The 18677-nt window shown below is 38.3% G+C and overlaps 1 protein-coding gene across 5 annotated transcripts in view; it reads left to right on the top strand.

Annotated features, from left to right (window-relative positions):
- Nucleotides 1–18677, top strand: part of TPP2 (tripeptidyl peptidase 2) — a 73174-nt gene that overhangs the window by 22293 nt on the left and 32204 nt on the right. For all 5 annotated transcript variants that reach the window (XM_087435876.1, XM_087435875.1, XM_004423154.3 and 2 more), the window contains exons 6-12: nt 2884–3047; nt 5968–6122; nt 6791–6867; nt 8940–9067; nt 12087–12186; nt 16189–16337; nt 18074–18189. In XM_087435876.1, coding sequence (XP_087292002.1) covers nt 2884–3047; nt 5968–6122; nt 6791–6867; nt 8940–9067; nt 12087–12186; nt 16189–16337; nt 18074–18189 — 889 coding nt within the window. The remainder of the gene's footprint in view (nt 1–2883; nt 3048–5967; nt 6123–6790; nt 6868–8939; nt 9068–12086; nt 12187–16188; nt 16338–18073; nt 18190–18677) is intronic.

The following is an 18677-nucleotide window of genomic DNA, read 5'->3' as shown; positions in this document are numbered from 1 at the left end:
GTATGTATGCAGGTGAGCACACATTATGCACATTTTTTTCGAAAGCTTTGATCACAGTGTTTGTAATATTAAAAAGTTGTTTAGATGTATGGTTTAGTAAATGTTGGTACATCCACCACCTGGTGTTACATGATAGTCACTCACAGTGGTAAGCCTTAGGTGAGTTTTAGTGTGGGAGAGGAGGCAAGGTTAACGTGAGGAAAATACTAGATAAAAAACTGAGTATATGCAGAAAATATGCTACAAAAGGACTTAAGGAAATGCTAAAATACTGGCAGGGATTGGGCGGTGGGGCAACAGGTGGTTTCAATTCAAGTGTTTCCTACGGGTGCTGAAAACACTGCAGATTACTTGTCCCATGGGAAAGGAATTTGGGGTCATGATGTCCAGGGTGCCAGTGTGTCTTTCCAAATGGTTTCCTTGATCTTCAAGGCAGTTGACAAAGCAAGGAATATATTGTAATAGTTTGTGGGCAGCTATTCTAAGATATCTTTTAGAACTTTTGTGTTGGAAATCAAATTTAATCAAACATTAAATGAACTAAAATCTGAAGTGACTAGAGTAACATTTTAGAAAACGTTGTTATAATAAATGAAAAACACAGCAGAATTATGCTTTCTGGTGCTACTGGAAGTAATTTCACTTTTTTTGCACAGTACTGTACATCTTGTAGGGCTCTGATTCCCCCACCCCATCTCAGAGTTAGATCTGGAATTTTTGAGGAGAATCTTTAAGATCCTGAATTATCTACAGGGAATCTAGGCACTGTCTGCAAGTATTCTCCTTTCATAAATGGCAGCCGTTTCTGAGGGTGTGTAAAATGACCTTAAGTGCCTTGTTTTGTTTTTGTTTTTGCAAAGAATGTCAAGTCTGCCCTCCCCCTGCCACAGTTCCACTAAATGTTGAAACCGTTTCTCTGTGCTTAGCAGGTAACCTAACATAACCATACTCCTTAGTATTTGTCAGGATGTATAGTGTCAGAGTGACTCTCACTCAGTAGGGGGCAAAAACTGGTTGAAACAGTATTTATAGAAGTTACATAAAGGAAAGACCATTAATTAGTTTCTTTTCAGTGGTTTTTGACCTTGTTATCTCAGGTTTGGTTTGAGATTCTGTTGAAATCTGTGGATAAAAAAACTGTAGAAAATTGGACAAAGAAATCTATGAAAATGTCTGGGAATTTATAACTCAAACCCCACCCCCCAACACACATACATGTACTCTGATCCTGTCCATGAACCTCATTTCCATATTCCCTTTCTCTGTTTTAACAACTTTTCCTTGAATTAAGCCAACCAGACCTTCAGAAAGTAATAACCTTATACCACATTCACATTTGCCCTCTGTGGAGTTATTTAGTGAAGTCAGTAATACTTTATTTCTTAATATGGTGTTTGAGTTGTTGAGTCACTCCATGTTGGTGGTTATAAGAAACTGACCTGTGAAATGTGTCACTATATTTGCTGTGAGAATGTTATTAAAGATGTTGATTAATTCATTCTTTCATCATTTGGCAAATATTTGAGTACCTTCTCTGTACCAGGCAGACTCTAGAGAAGCTACTCCCTGGACTCTAGACTCTGTGGAAGCAAGTACTGGGAACATCTGAACCATCTGGGAAGCAGTAAGAAAGATTCATTGACGGATCAGCACAAGTTAGCTAAACAGAGAGGGTAGGAAAAGGGGATTGAAGAAAGGGGAACGATCCAGAGGATGATGGAGGAACTGTTAGAAGTTTAGAATGTTTGCTGGGCTGGGTGAAAGAAGGGGAGGACTTCAGAGATGATTTCCAGGGTGAACGCTGTTTTGGAGCCAAAAGTTCTACTCTCTGGCAAATATGGAGGATTTGGTGGCGTACCTTTTACCCATTAACCTCAGTCCTGGTTCCATTTGATATGCCACTTGTTTTCTCTTTGCCTCACTTTCCCCGTAAGTGTTCAGTCTCCTATATCTTGCTGTGTTGTATGTCTTTCTTTGAAATACCATAAATCATTTTAGGCACACATTGATTGGAGTCTACATCAAAACAAACCAGCAGTTTCAGAGATCCTTCTTTCTAAATTGTTGTAGTTTATTAATGAAATATATGCCTTAGTATTTATAATAAATGCCTTCTCTGTACTACACTGGTGGACTTCCATTGATTCATTGTAGCAACTGTGATTGACTTACTTAGCTTGTTAAAACACAGTTCTTATTTAGAAAATGTGCACAAAGGTCTAATAGCTAAACATGCAGTATTGACCCTTAAATGATGGGCATTCTTTTAGGACTTTTTTATTTTAGCCTTGTTTAGTTTTAATCAGACTGTCTTCTGAAGTGTTCGGAAAATATATTTTAAAAATTGAAAAGTTAATAAAATGGGAAAAGAGCAGACAGGAGGACAACCACAAAACTGTGGAAAATGCTTTTGGTAAAAAATAATTGTTTGCCTAAGGCTATTGTAATTATGGGACCGAGGCTCCATATAGTTCATCTAGTTTCAGGGAGCCTACATAAACTGTTGGATTCGTGAAGGCAATTCTAGAAGATGAAGCAGGAAGTAAGACCTAGGCTATGTGTCAAAATCATCTTAAACTATTCTAAAGCTCTAGACTAAGCTTTCTTAAGTGGTAGAAGATTTTCTGCCTGGAGTTTTGTGATGGACAGCTCCTAAAGCCTTTGTATATGGCTTCATGTAAGGGCTGGGTCCTGTAAGCTGTCTTACCTAATCTTTGCTGATGACTCTTGAAACAGAAGAATCTAAACCAAGCAATTACTGTGTTTGCTGTGGTAGAAATACATGGGTAGCAAGAGGATACCTGAGAAACGATATTACATGGTTTTTAGGAAGGTAAGGAAATAGATAGATTTCATTAGCTACTTTTTATTGTCAATTTACAGAGCCTGCATTGATTCAAATGAAGACGGAGACTTGAGTAAATCTACTGTTTTGAGAAACTACAAAGAGGCCCAAGAATATGGCTCTTTTGGCACAGCGGAGATGTTGAATTACTCCGTTAATATATATGATGATGGAAACCTGCTCTCCATTGTGACCAGTGGAGGTATTCTGTTTCAGATTTGCTAACTAGAGATAAATTTATGAAGTGGTAAGATGATTAATTCCTACAGCCAGCAGCAGGCTTATAGAGAATTTAGACATCCCAACTGAAGAACTAGATCTGGAAAAATAGATGTGATTTGATTCCCCAGCAAGGTGTTGTTTTTTAAAGTCATAACCAGGTAGGATCCATTCCAAGAGTACAAGCATGGTCCACCCTCAGAAAATCCATCAACGTAATTTGTCTTGTGAACAGTAATTTCACCTCCAGATAGTAATACTTGAGAAATTCACCTATGAGTGCAGAGAGTCAGGTAAAAGGATCCTCACTGTGCCAATCTGTATAATTTCAGAACAGCTGGAAACTATCTAAATACCCATCAACAAAAGAATAGGTTTTTTAAAAATTGTGTGTGATTCATCCTGTGGAATATATTATATAGCAGTCCAAATGAATAAATCTCCATATACCTTATGCATAAATCTCAAACACTTAAATTTTAATGAAAAAATATACTGTTGGTAGAACATTTGTGTAAAATTTTTAAACATGCCAGTTAATACTGTATAATATTTATGGATATGTGTGTCTGTATGGTAAAAATATAGAGATGGGAAGAAGATGCACACCAGCTTGAGGATCGTGGCTACTTCAGGGGAGGGAGCAAGGAGAATGAGGTAGGGTGGCTGCCTCTACCGCCCCTTCCCCAGCTTTACTGAGGTGTAGCTGAAGTACAGTAAACCATACATGTGCGCACACACAATTGGATATGTTTGATATAGGTATATACCCAGGAAACACACCACAGTCGAGGTGATGAACATATTCATCGCCCCCAAAAGTTTGCTTGTCTTCCTTTATAATCCAGCCCTTCTCCACCCACCTCCCCAGGTAGCCACTGAACTGCTTTCTGTCACTCTAGATTACTTGGAGTTTTCTAGAATTTTATGTAAGTAGAATAAAAATATATTTTTTTTCCTTGCCTTATTTCAGCGTAATGGTTTTAAATTCATCCGTATCATGATTATAAAAAACTTGTTGCTTATTCCTGAGGAGTCTTCCATCATGCAGATGCACTGTGGTGTGATGATCCATTCACTTGCTGATGTATTTGGGTTGTTCCAACATTTGTGTACAAGTCTCTGTGTGGAAATACTTTTTTGTTTAATTTGGACTGATATCTAGGAGAACTGGTTGGGTAGGGTGGGTATATATTTAAGTTTTTAAGAAACTGCCAAGTTGTTCCTCACAGTGGCTGCGCCCTTTTACCTTACCCACCTGCCAGCAGTGTGAGCCTCCAGGAGCTCCACGGCCTCACCAATAGATGGCGTGGTCAGTGTGCTAAATTTTAGCTGGTCTAACTGGTAGGTAGTGGTGACAAGGTGTTTTTTGGGGGGGGAAATTACATTAAAATCCATTTCATATTTTTATTGGAAAAAATAGGAATGGAAGAATTGGTAGTATTGGGCCCATGTTCTTGCATGGTAACAGTTGTCTAGAGCTGAGGAGTAAGCCTTGCAGAGACCCAGACCCAGGAAGGGTTGTGTGCTCTCACTTTTGGAGCTCTAGCTACTTCGTTGTCACCCAGACATGAAGGCCCAATGCCAGTTGTCATTTATCATTGCATTTGTTTTATTGCTTATCTGACAGTAGTGGGACGTTTTTCTCTGTACCCATGTCTTTTAAGAAACTTTTTCACTTAAAAAAAAGGGCTTAATGTTTTTGTTTTTGTTTTACTTTATTGATATTGATATATAACATACATACAGAAAGGTATACAAATCATAAATTGTACACACATTAAATTATCACGAAGTGGACACTTCTGTGTAACCACCACCCAGGTCAAGAAATAAACATTATATGAGCCCCCCCCATCATGCCTCTTTCTAACTACTTAACCTCTCCCCCTCCTCTCTAAGTTAACTACTGTCCTGATTTCTATCACTACATTAGTGTGAACCATCTGGTATTGCTGTTTTTATAGGTCGGAGATGATTGAATAGTGGTCATGTCACATGGTTCTACCTAATACAGTGTTTTTCCATTTATATAAATGGGATTATTAAATATATATCCTTTTGTCTGTGACTTGTGTAGATCAACCTTGTTTTTGTGTGTTTCATTTCCTAGTGTATGGGAATAGTCCATAATTATTGCTGTGTAATATTCAATTCTATGAGTATGCTATGTATCCATTTACTATTGATGGATCTTGGGTTGTTGCAAGTTTTTGAATTTTACGAATAATGCTGCCACGATCATTTTTGCACGTCTTTTAGGGTGCATGTGGTCGCATTTCTGTTGGGTGTATAGCTACAGGTGGAATTGCTGGATTGTAGGGTATGCCTGTGTTCAGCTTTCCAAAATGCCAGTCTACACCCCCACCGTCAGTTTGAGTGCATATCCCCATCCACAGTGGCTGTTGTCAGCCTCAAAATTTTACCAAGAGGTATCTCGTTGTGGCTTCGGTTTGCGTTTCCCAGATGACTGATGAAGTTGAACATCTTTTCGTATATTTATTTGCCATTTTGTTATTATCCTCTTCTGTGAAATGCTTTTTTAAGTGTTTTGCACATTTTCCTTTTGGGTTCCCTCTTTTCTTTTGGATTTGAAAGATTATATTCTGGATATAAGCTCTTTGTTATTTACATATATTGCAAGTATTTTCTCACCTTTGTGACTTGCACTTTCACTCTCAATGAACAGGGTCGAATCCAGGGTAGCAGAACAGTGTATGTAATTCAAAGAGTTTAACTTTTTGTGAGTTACTGATAAGAGACTTAACATAATAATGTATCATCAGATACTAAGATGAGAGTATATTTTTATTTGGTTATTTTTATTGTGATTAATAATATGCAAATTGAATAGTTGAAACTTTGAGTCTATGAGAATATTTTTCTTTCCTTTTTGTATCTAGGAGCTCATGGAACACATGTAGCTAGTATAGCTGCTGGGCATTTTCCAGAAGAACCTGAACGGAATGGTGTAGCTCCTGGTGCTCAAATTCTTTCAATCAAAATTGGTGATACAAGACTAAGCACTATGGAGACAGGCACTGGCCTTATAAGAGCTGTGAGTGTTTGTGTGCTGTTGACTTAGAAGATTAATGATTGATGATCTGGGATATTTTTAGTTTATAAAGTGCCCTTGGTTTACCAAGAATACATTGAACTGTATTTGGTGTACAGGACTTTGTTTTAAAAAACAAAAGTGCTTAATTCGTTTTTAAATTATTTTTCATTATAAATTATTAGGGTAAAGTTTTTTGGTATAACCCTTATGAAAATATTATTTCTATTATACTTTTCATTTCTGGTAAATTCCCTAGCAAGCTATTTTGAGATACTTTGAAAAACAAAAAAAGACCTCTTAGCCAGCTCACTCCATCAGTGTAAGAAGAATTTAACTAACTATATTTCACTTTAATATATGAATTATATTTTATTTACTTTAGCTTTATTGATCTTAGAATTTAGTAAGCATCACTCCATTCCTTCTTCCTCCCTCACGGCCCCCACTCCATTCTGTAAATGTGAGTTTCATGTTTTATTGGTAAGAGACACTTACTCTCCTCTGTGTCTCCCCTTATCTTTTGTTAAGTTTATCAACCATATACCTGGAAGTAACTTATAAATTTGGATTTGAACTAGAATGAACTGTGGGATTCCATGCCTTTATTTTACTGCCTAAGCTGTTTCTATAAATTGCTGCCTAAACTAGACTCTTCATCTTTTTAATAGATGATAGAAGTTATAAATCATAAGTGTGATCTTGTCAACTACAGCTATGGAGAAGCAACTCACTGGCCGAATTCTGGGTGAGTGTTGTTTGACACTGTTAGCCGTAGAACCTTAGCTGATGAAGAGTAAGAGATGTTTTTTATGACTGGATTCCATATCACGACTGAAAAAGAGCGGTCGTGGTGGGTAGATGACCACTGTGTGTCTCCTAGACCTCGGGCCCCCTTCCCACGGTCATGTCCTTGATGTCGTTATCCTCTCCTAGCCAGGTAGACTGACAGCCCATCCATCACTCCAGTTCCTCCTTCCACAGCCTGGACTCCACCAGGTGTACTTACCTGAGAGAACTCTAGACTTGCGGAAACCCTGTCCTTCCCTTCAGTGACCACACCTGATCCACCACTCTGCTGGAGACCCACACTGACGTCGCACTTAAGTTTATGACCGCAGGTCTCAGAAGTTCACTCCACATTGCCCTTGATCACACTACATTTACCCTTTTCATGCTGTGTGACCATTTTACACCTTCCTTTCTCCTCGGAGACCTTCAGCAACCTTCACTTTCTTCCCTCAGCTGGTGGCTGCACCTTTCTTTTCCATAGAACACAGAAGCACTCGGGGGAACTCTGTGCCCTTTCTGTGACCTACTTTGCCCCCCCGTCTCGCCTTCCCTTCTTGTGTAGTCAAGAAGCGCCCAGGATGCACTTGTGACCCGGTCCCATTTCTTCTCTCCTTGGAGACTGCTCCAGCGTCACCCTCTCCTCTGCTGGATTACTGTCATGACACAGACATGCTCTAGAATCTGCCAGCTTTAAAACAAACAAACCAAAAAACCTCTTCATTTCGCACTGCCTTCACTCCCTTTTCCAGCAAGACTTCCTGTTAGTTATGTGTATTCACTGTTTGCGTGTCTCAGTTCACCCTGATGTGTCTCACACCCCACCCCGCCACCCGGTGTCTTCCTGCCGCCAGATCAGTGGCTGGGCCTTGACCTGGTGTCACCTCTTTTTTCTTCAGAGTGGTAGCTACTTGAAATTACCTTATCTTGAGTGTTTACTTATGGATCGCCTCTCCCCCACTCCCACCACCTAGCCATCCGTGTATACCTGTCATCCAGTTTCTGAAGCTCTGTTATAAAATCGTTTCAAAATGCAGATTTTACCAAGCCAGACCGTTTGGTTTCCTGTTCTCAGTTACCTAATTTCCTCAGGTATCTGGTACTAGGTTTCTTTGGACACACGCCCTTCCTGCCCTTGTAACAAGCAGCCTGTCATCCTCAGTTGTGTCCTTGTGAACGTGATCTTGCCCCTCGTTCTCTTGCTTCAGGATCTTACTTACCTAAGTGGATTTCTTTCTCTTCTCTGGAATTCATCCTTTTAAAGTCATCTTTCCCTAATATTCTTTCCTTCACGCTTGTGATTTGGGAGTGTCCTCAGCCCTGTACCTTTTTTATATTGACTCCATTTTCTTCTTCCTGGTCTAACTCCATCCCTTTCAGTTAATACCAGTACATTTTTCTTGCTTGCTCTCAAGCCAGATTTCTTATATTTGAAATCTTAAGTTCTTCCTGGTGGCTTATTTCTCCTTCACCACTCATCACACATATGTGTAGGAATCCACTGAGGAGTCTTTTCTGAACACATTAAGTGGGAGATGCAAGCGAAACCACGTATTGCCCCACTACCCAATGACTGCCAGTATTTCAGTATTTTCTTTCAGTCCTTTTGTAGTTTATTTTCCTACATATATTCAATTTTGTATCTAGCGTTTTCCCCCCATTTAACCTGTTCCCGTAACTCCTTTCCTACACTAAAACCCAACTGGAGGTATCACTTAGAATGGCTGTATCATGTTCCCAATGGTGGATGTGCCAAAATTTACTTAACCATACACTTCAACAATATTTTGGTATTATGAATACTCTGGGCATAGAAGCTAAGCGTTTTAGTTTGAGAATGTCTTCTGAGTGATTCTGATGTGCTCCTCCTCATTTATAGCCACTATTTTTAGTTCCACTCCGTAGAACCCATGTTTTAGTTTTGTTTTTTTATATAAATCATATTTGAAAATATCTTCACAATTATGATAATATACTGCTTGAAAAGTAGGACAATTTTATATGTTCAAAGGAATTTGCTCTGTCTTTCAGGAGAATTTGTGAAGTCATTAGTGAAGCAGTGTGGAAACATAATATAATTTATGTTTCAAGTGCTGGAAATAATGGTCCGTGTCTTTCTACAGTCGGTTGTCCAGGTGGAACCACGTCAAGTGTAATAGGTGAGTGTCTTGTTTTAGAAATAGACTTGTTTAAAAACAAGCAAACAGAAAAACTCAGTTAATCCAGTGTTAATTATATCTACTATGTGCAAGACACTGTGAACCCGTAAGTACACCCTCAGGAAACTGAAATCGAGCAGGGACCTGCTAATCTTGAATTTACTCTAATTTAAAGTAGGTGAGAGTAAGTGGTTTAGTGGAAGTACAACTACAGCGCTGTGGGATCACAAAAGTGCACTGACTTCCGATTTGAGAGTTTAGGGAAGGCTGTCTGGAAGAAGTGTGAGAATGAGGATTTCAGTAGGTGGAAATTAGCAAGGGAAGTGCTCTCCAGACTGAGTGCAACATAAATAAAGATGCTTGCTTCACTTTTTATTTATGGCGCAGACTATTTATAGTGCAGTTTCCTCCTTTAATTTCTCTGGGACTAGCAGAAAGAATCAGGTGTAGAGGAAGCTCCCTTCCTCTTAGTTATGAGAAAAGCAGTTGAAACACGTTTGTTCCGTGAATGTGGCTTTTCTTCCACTATTTGGTCTTTAGGCTATGATGCAGTGTTGTCTGTTTCACTGTAACCTAATGGAAAAAATGTCTATCAACAAGAGTTATGGGAAATCAAAATTAGCTGCAGTCATAATATGAAAATAATAAAATTAGCCTAATTATAGTAGCCGCCAGCTTGTGCAAAGAAGCCCATAAAACATGAAATCCACACCATTTGTTTAATATGAGGCCTGAGGAGGATGAATTGAGAGAAGAAATATGTATTAAATGATGCCTAACATAGTTTTGTTTATTTTTATTTATTTTTTTCTCCTTTTTTTTTTTTTTTGAGGAAGATTAGCCCTGAGCTAACATCTGTTGCCAGTCCTCCTCTTTTTGCTGAGGAAGATTGGCCCTGAGCTAACATCCATGCCAATCCTCCTCTTTTTGCTGAGGAAGACTGGCCCTGGGCTAACATCCATGCCCATCTTCCTCTACTTTATGTGGGATGCCACCACAGTGTGGCTTTGACAAGCGGTGCGTAAGTCCACGCCTGGGATCCGAACCCTCGAACCCCAGGCTGCTGAAGTGGACCTCACAAACTTAACCGCTACAGCACCAGTCTGGCCCCTAACATAGTTTTGTTTATTTTTAAATGTGATATCAGTATAAGGTTATACCTCTTCATGTTTGTGACTGGATGCGTGACTATAAAAACTTTGGTCTCAAGCAGTTTTTCTGATGTGTGTGTCAGTAACTGTATAGATATAGGGATAGCATAGATATTATTATAGGTTTATAGATACTGTAGCTGTTATAACATTTGGGTGTGAAAGTTTAGAAACTGGTCCTTTTAAAATTTTTTGTCTCAGGCCAGCACTGGTGGCCTAGTGGTTAAGTTTGGTGTGCTCCTCTTCAGCGGCCCGGGTTTGGTTCCCCGCGTGCAGACCTACACCACTCATCTGTCAGTGGCCATGCTGTGGTGGCAGCTCACATACAAAATAGAGCAAGATTGGCAACAGATGCCAACAGATTAGCTCAGGGCTAATCTTCGTCAGCAAAAAAACAAAAAACAAATTTTGTTTCAGAGTAACAGTGATCTTAGATTTATAGGACATGCTTTTATTCATAGCTTCTAAATTTTAGTCAAAGTATACCTTACTTGATGTAATCTAAAACTTCTTGCTTAAGTAATTCTATTAAATCATCTGTTGACAGCAGTGCCTACCTGTAATATATCTATTGTGTATTCCAGTTCTCTGGATATTTTAAGTACACAAATTAAAATGAAATAGAAAATAGATCTGAAAGGTACCTAAAAATCAAAATACACTATTCTACTATAATACTTATATTTGGTCATTTTCTTTTCCCCAGATTCACTGAAATTTTAAACTAAATTTTGCAAAATGATTGCAATTTTATGTAGCAGCTAAATCCTATTAATTCACACGTTTTACCCAGTCTTCTATTTGAATATGTGTATGTCATAAAGAAGAATTAGGAGCTGGTGGACCTGGATCCTAAGTCTCGTCTCTGTCGGTCACATGTGTGTTTAGTACACCTTTCCAGCCTCTCTAGGCCATGTTTCCAAGTTTCTAAAATGAAGGAACTGAGTCTGATCTCTATATTCTATGTTTCAGAGTCTCTCTAATTAGTCTGTATTTGCATATTTATCTAGAAGCCTGTGGCATGTTACGTCTTTGTTTGTCATTTGCTTATTATTACGGCAATTTTTGAGGAGAGGGATACTGCCAACTTTATAGAATTTTGGATACAACAGTCATTTAAAAGTGAAGACCAGGGCCTGGCCCTGTGGCCGAGTGGTTCAAGTTGCACACACTCTGCTTTGGCGGCTCGTTTGCAGGTTTGGATCCCAGGTGCAGCCCTACTCTGCTCACCAGCCATGCTGTGGCGGTGTCCCACATACAAAAAAATGGAGGAAGACTGGCACAGATGTTAGCTCAGGGCTAATCTTCCTCAAGCAAAAAAAGAGGGTGACTGGCAATGGATGTTAGCTCAGGGTGAATCTTCCTCACAAAACAAAAAAAAAAAATGAAGAGCAGTCAACTAATTCCTTTATCTTTCTAAAGTTAAAGTTATGTTTCATAGTTTAAAACACATTCCTCCTCCTCTTTTTCTTTTACATATACCCACACTTTTAGGTCCATTATTATATTTAATCCATATAATAATCCTGGTAGATATTTTTATATCCAAAAGCAAGGTATATAATGTATGTACAGTGTAGTATAATGTACATTATAAGGTACATTATTTTATGTATTTTATACATAAAATATATATACAGATTTTTTACATTTCTTACAGTAATGTAAGTACGTTATAAGGTACTTACATTATTAAGTCTGGTAATCTTTCCTTGGTTATTAAGTTTTCTTATCTTTCCATTTTATGAAAGAGAACTGTGGTGTAGGAAGATCAAACAGTTTACCAAAGGACACACAGCCCTGAGTAGTGGATTAGAATTAGGATCGTATTTTGTGTCCTTTTGTTAATGATGCAATCCATCCCACAGGTGTTGGTGCTTATGTTTCTCCTGATATGATGGTTGCTGAGTATTCTCTGAGAGAGAAATTACCTGCAAATCAATACACGTGGTCTTCCAGAGGCCCCAGGTAGGTTGAGAGTAGTACATGGTACTATTACAAACCTTTGGTTAAACTTTACATGGTGGCAAAGGGCAGAGTTTTGGTAATTTTACAGTTCTTTCTATTAGTTTTTGCTTGTTCAGCATTTTCGTTTTAATCTCATCTCAGGGAAACGGATAATTAAAGAAATAAAATACAGTTTTGACGTAACTATTCTGACAGTAAATTCCTATGCCTGTGCCCATAATCCTTCATGTATAAGGATGTAAATAAAAAGTAAGGACGTGATTAGAAAGTAGTGAAAGCCTTGTTTGACATAATTTTGGTATTTGAACTTTGGTGAAACAAAAGCCCTAAGCTTTTGTAAAGCATGGCAGTTATAGGCCTACATACCTGTGTTCGTGTTTTTGAAGTTATAACCTACTTTGAACAGTTTTGGGTATAATCCATAGTAGGCAATGTCTGTTTGATAAATGAAGTTCGTCTGTTTTGGTTCCCTGAAGCCCTCTGTGAACTATATTTATCTGATTCCAGAACTGATTATCTTTCTCAAGAGGTATATTAAGTCCTAATTTATATAATCCCTCATTTTGACATCAGTGGGTACAGGCACCTTCTGGAAAATAAAGCCTATTTTAATTCATTCCTTTACCTCTTTGAAGTTATTTTTTAGAGAGGAGGCTCTGAATTCAGTTCAGCAAATACCTTATTGCCTGCACTAGGCAAGCATAAATGAGCAGGTCGTGATCTGAGTTGACAAGGCTATTTTAGGAAAATGGGATTATTGAGGTGGGAGTAGTCATTTCCCTTTAAATGGAACCCCTCAAGGAGGAGATGGTGGTGGAGTTGGCCTTGAAGGATGGATAGGAGTTGGAGAGACAGAGGAGGGAGTTCTGTATGGCAAGAATAGCATGAACCCAAAGATGAACAGATTTTGGTGTAAGGTTTTTGGGGAAATAACTAATAGTTGGGTTTGTCTGAAGTATAAAGTATATAAAAGGGCATATTGGAAGATAAGATTAGAGAAACTGATTGGGATTAGATTAAATGTGGTAATGCTAAATTTAATGCTCTGAGTTACAGGTATCTTTCTAGCCTTCTTTAGGTAATTTCTTCTTTAAAAAATAAGCTTATTTCAGCAGTTTATTATAACTGTTTGCCATTGAAAACAATCAGGTTATGGATCTCCATGTGGATCAGCCAGCCTTGCCTATATCATCACCATAGACCGCCCTCCTCGGCCCAACTAACTGGGCTGAAACTCCACATCACTGAATAAGAGTGGCTAGGGGGCCTGTCCTGGTGGTGTAGCAGTTAAGTGTGCCCACTCTGCTGCGTTGGCCTGGGGTTCGGATCCCAGGTGCGCACCGACGCACTGCTTGTGAAGCCATGCTATGGCGGCCTCTCATATAAAGTGGAGGAAGATGACCACAGGTGTTAGCTCAGGGCTAATCTTGCTCACAAAAAAAAAAAAAAAAGTGCTAGGGACACGAGAGTCAAAGTTGACAAAGGCTTATGTGTTTTGTATTCAGTTAATGAAAGTATTAATTATAAAACTTGTTAATTCTCTTCTAAGATTGATTTTGAAATGTCGTTTTGTCTTATAGTCAGGATAAAAACAAAGTATTAGGGAATGTTTAAACCATCCTTTCTCAGTCTTATTTGCCCATAGAACATTTAAAGAATTGTTTTAAGAAAACAAGGACGGGGCCGGCTCCGTGGCTTAGCGGTTAAGTGCGCGCACTCTGATGCTGGCGGCCCGGGTTCGGATCCCGGGCAAGCCCCAAGGCGCCACTTCTCCGTCCAACGCGAGGCCGAGTCCCACGTGCAGCAACTAGAAGGATGTGAACCTATGACATACAACTATCTACTGGGGCTTTGGGGGGAAAAAATGAATAAATAAAATCTTTAAAAAAAAAAAAAAAAAAAGAAAACAAGGAATTCATGAATTGTGGGGGAAGCTTCGATTAAAGCAGATACTGGTTCACAGACCAGTTGCTCTAAAAGTTGAGAGAATTTGTTTTATGTTTACTGTAAACAGACTATTATTGCAAATATGTAGTTTAATTATTAGATTTAATTATTAGAAAGGGTATGAAATATAAAACATTGATCACTGATCAGAGTGTATTCTGTAGTACTATTTGAAACATCCTCTTCATCAGGAAAGACTGTCAGACATAGAGAATTTACTTGACTTCCTGATGTTTGCAAGTATGTCATATTTCTCAAAGACAGATTACCAAATAATGTCTACATAACATGTTTCAAATTTTTATTACATATTGTATTTTAGAAGAAAAATATCACTGGATTTTTTTAATTTTAAGGTAACTTTTTTTTTGGTCATCTGATTTAACCCTGAAAATTATGAGGGAGTTTCTGTTACTATCCTTTTTTTTTAATTGAAATAACATTGGTTTATAACATTATATAAATTTCAGGTGCACATCATTATATTTCAGCTTCTGTGTAGACTGCATCGTGTTCACCACCAAGAGTCTAGTTGCCCTCGGTCACTGTTCACATGTGTCCCTCTACCCGTTTCACCCACCCCTTCACCCCCTTCCCCTCTGGTAACCACCAGTCTATTCTCTGTGTCTATGTGTTTGTTTGTTGTTAAGGAAATTTTCATGTAATGTTTATATAAGGTTTTTATGAGGAATATTATCTAAGGTTTATATAAGAAAAATTTTATTTTTTTATTTTAATAAAATTTTTATTTATATTTCATGGAACCCATTTTCAGAACACAGATTAAATGCTTTCTGATAAGCGACTTTAACAGACTGTCTGGAAAATTAATAGACAGCAATAGGAAGTAGTCAGAATTCATGACTCTTACTAGTTATTTTTTTCCAATTACAAGGTACCAAATTCTCATTGTGAACATTGGTAGACAATATAATTGGTGCAAAGAAGAAAGTAAAAATCACCCTAAATCTCATCTGTGATATGTTCACATGACATTTTGATGAACATTCTCATGTACATAAATGGGAGAACACACTGTTCAGGCATTTTTGTAACCTTTTGTCACTTGGTAATACGGTATGAACATCTTTATAAGTTAACAGGTATTTACCTAATAATATTTGTTTTAAGATATTCACTAAAAGGGATGCCCCCAACCCATTTCAGGAGGAAGTTATAGTTCATTCATTTGGGTAAAGAATGGTAGAAGGGAGAGGCCAGCAGCCTCTCTGGGGAATTTATGGCCACTCTTCCAGGGAGGAGGAAGTATTGTGCCGTTATGTTGTTCATTTACTTGGGGCAGAGGGCAGAGCTTGTGTTTGGTGATGATGTGATGATGAACTCTCCGGGTTTTGACTCATTAGCCCCTGCTTAGCCAAAGCCTCAACAAGGCAGTTCTGTTGACTTGGGCCATCCAGTACGGCAGCCACTAGTCACATAAGCTTAGTCTGAACTGAGATGTCCTGTAAGTGTGAAATGTACATCGGATTTTCAAGACTTAGTACAAAAAAGAATATAAATTAACTCATTTTTTCTTATTGATTACATGTTGAAATTATATTTTGGATATGTTGGGTTAAATAAAATAATGTTAAAATTAATTTCACAAGTTTCTTGTTAGCTGTTTTTTAATGCAGCTTTTAGAGAGTTTAAAATGACATGTGTCCCACATACTTCGATTGGACAGTGCTATATTAGACTTGAGACAAAGGCAAAGCTTCTGCTTATTACAAACAAGAGAAAAGTATATTCATCAAGGAGTCTGAGCAGTGACATTCATTTATTTTCCCTCTATAAATATACCGGATACTTTTCACTCGTAAACCTGCATACATACACACGCACACACACACAGATTTTGTCCACTTAACGGAAAAAAAATTGCTGCATAATGGAGAAATAGCTGTGCTGGGTATTTTTTCCCCGTTGATTCCAGTGACTGCAAACTGTCCGTGGTATTGTACTGTAATTTATTTGACCAGTGGCCTTTTCATGAACGCCCATATTTATCCAATTTTCACCATCATAAGCAAACTTTCCTGGCTTTTCGTTCAGTGCTGATGGAGCCCTCGGAGTGAGTATCAGTGCACCAGGAGGAGCCATTGCCTCTGTTCCCAACTGGACATTGAGAGGAACTCAGCTAATGAACGGGACGTCTATGTCTTCTCCCAATGCGTGTGGGGGCATCGCCCTGATACTTTCAGGTAAGGACACAGCTTAGTGCTCTCCGTGGTTTAACTTACTACTACTTCTAAATTTGCAGTGAAGTGATGGTAAATTTTTGGCTATTCCACATATATTTCAATTACAGTTGAGTTACTTTTCTTGATGAGATAGGAGTGGTGTTATAAAATGGATTTTAAATGTATCATTTTATAGTTTACCTTAGTCCTGGTTCTAAAATGTATGATGCATTTATGAGGTCAGATAAGTAGGAGTTATCCAGACAATTTTATGTGTATAGCATAAAATAAAGTCAGATAGTAGCTGTAAAAAATAATTGAATAAATTTTTCTTACCTTATTGCAGACGGATATTTTTGTTTTCTGAAGCTCTCATGGTGATAAAATGTGGTAGAATTGGTAATGTCCTGGCTCAAACTAAAGTTTAAGGTGGAGAATATTTATGTGATAATAATGATTTGAATGTGTATTCGTTCATCAGCAAATGTATTTATTGGCTATTAATGACTGTCAAGCATTGTTTTAGCTCTGGGACTAAATTAGTGAACAAAACATCAAAAATACCTGCCCATGTGGAGTTTATATTACACTTGGGGGAGACAGACTATGAACAAAACAAAAAATAGATTCTATTACATATTAGAAGGCAGTGAACATTGCTGTGGAGCACAGTGAAGTGGAGAGGGAGGTAGGACTTGTAGGGTGGCGTGTGGGAGGCTTACAGTGGTAAATAGGGTGGCATCGCTGCTGGCTAGGACTCAGAGTTAGGGTAGCCAGGCTGTTGTGACGATTCCACCTCGGAACTGTCCTTGTAATCAGTCCTGGAACTCTCCACCCTCATTTCTAGTCCTGTTCAAGCTCACCAGATACTTCCAGGTTGCTCATGCCTCCCATCTTTGGGTATACTGCTCTCTCTGCTTAGAATTCCTTTCTGCCGTATTCTGGCCTTGCAAACCCCTGTGCATTCTATAAGAGCCGACTTGTGTATCCATCCCTCCGATGGAGCTTCACCCTCTGTTGGATTCTCACTGACAAAATTGGTCGCTTTCTTGGTTTGCTCTTATAGCATCATATTTCCCTGTTTGTTTTGCTCATTTCTTACAATATCATAAGTGATTACATGTTTGATGAGCTCTGGAGAGGACAGGAATGCTATATTACTCATCTTTTATCTCTAACAACAGTCATTAATACAAGGTTTAGATTGGTGGCTCCACATCCTTCCCATAGAACAGTCATTCCCAGCCTGTCTGCTCCATAGCATCAAATGGAAAGCTTTTAATCAATATCGGTGTCTGGGATCCATTCTCAAAGATGCTGATTTAATTGGTCTGTGGTGAGGCCTCAGCATCATTTTTGCTTGTTTAAGTTCCCCTGGTATTTATAACATGCAGCTGGGTTGAAAACCACCGCCAGCAACCATATTGTTTGACCAGCAGTGTTTGAAAAGGAATGTCATTCGATGCCTTTAGGTGTGTGCCTCCTCCGTTTGATATTACCTGTACGTAGCCTGCATCAGTGCCTTTGCGTAGGGGGCATGCAGCCATGTTTGTTGAATCAAGTCTGCGTGATGCAAGCAGTTTGAGTCAGACTGTTTAGTTCAGTTTTTTTTTTTTTTTAAAGATTTAAAAATGAGTGTTGCAACACAAGACATTAAAACCAGAGAATGTATATGTTATCTCTGCTGTTGAGGGGAAAAGGTTTCAAGTAGCAAATTTCTCTAACACTACTTTCTTGTTTTCGTTTTTTGACTTTAGGTCTGAAAGCTAATAATGTTAACTACACTGTTCATTCAGTCAGAAGAGCTCTAGAAAACACTGCAGTGAAGGCTGATAATATAGAAGTATTTGCCCAAGGACATGGTATTATTCAGGTATTGTTTGTATGAAAAATGGGTTGTAAACCATTAAGATAATATTTTAGTTATTAGTGGATAACATTTCTAGTTATAATGATAATTGACTGTATCTAATTCTAGGTTATATGGCCATAGTGGTCTCTGAACTATAAGCAGAGGATATGAAAACAAATTTTGTAGTTAAGACAAATTTGTTGCAGTCAGATAGAGAAATATAATAGATATTGGATACACAGAGAGTGGAAATTCAAAGCAAAGAAGTAGAAGGCAAAAACTGGTAAATCATAATGGCCTATGGAAGAGTTCCTGACTTTGATCACTTGGGCATAAGAGTGTAAATAGAGAGTGGAGTGGAAGGTGAGTCCAGTGGTCAGACTAGTATTTTGTCTAAAAAGGCAGAATTGCCCTCTTGATTGGGGTTACTATGTAGTTTAGAGATGTGAATGTGGAAACTAACTTTTTGCTTGTCCTTTGCCACAATTGAAATCAAATTGGTAATTTGC

This window comes from Ceratotherium simum, chromosome 10 (genome assembly GCF_057802395.1).
Source record: "Ceratotherium simum simum isolate JZ-2026a chromosome 10, ASM5780239v1, whole genome shotgun sequence".
Classification (NCBI taxonomy): Eukaryota; Metazoa; Chordata; class Mammalia; order Perissodactyla; family Rhinocerotidae; genus Ceratotherium; species Ceratotherium simum.
This window is presented reverse-complemented; position numbering and strand designations above follow the sequence as displayed.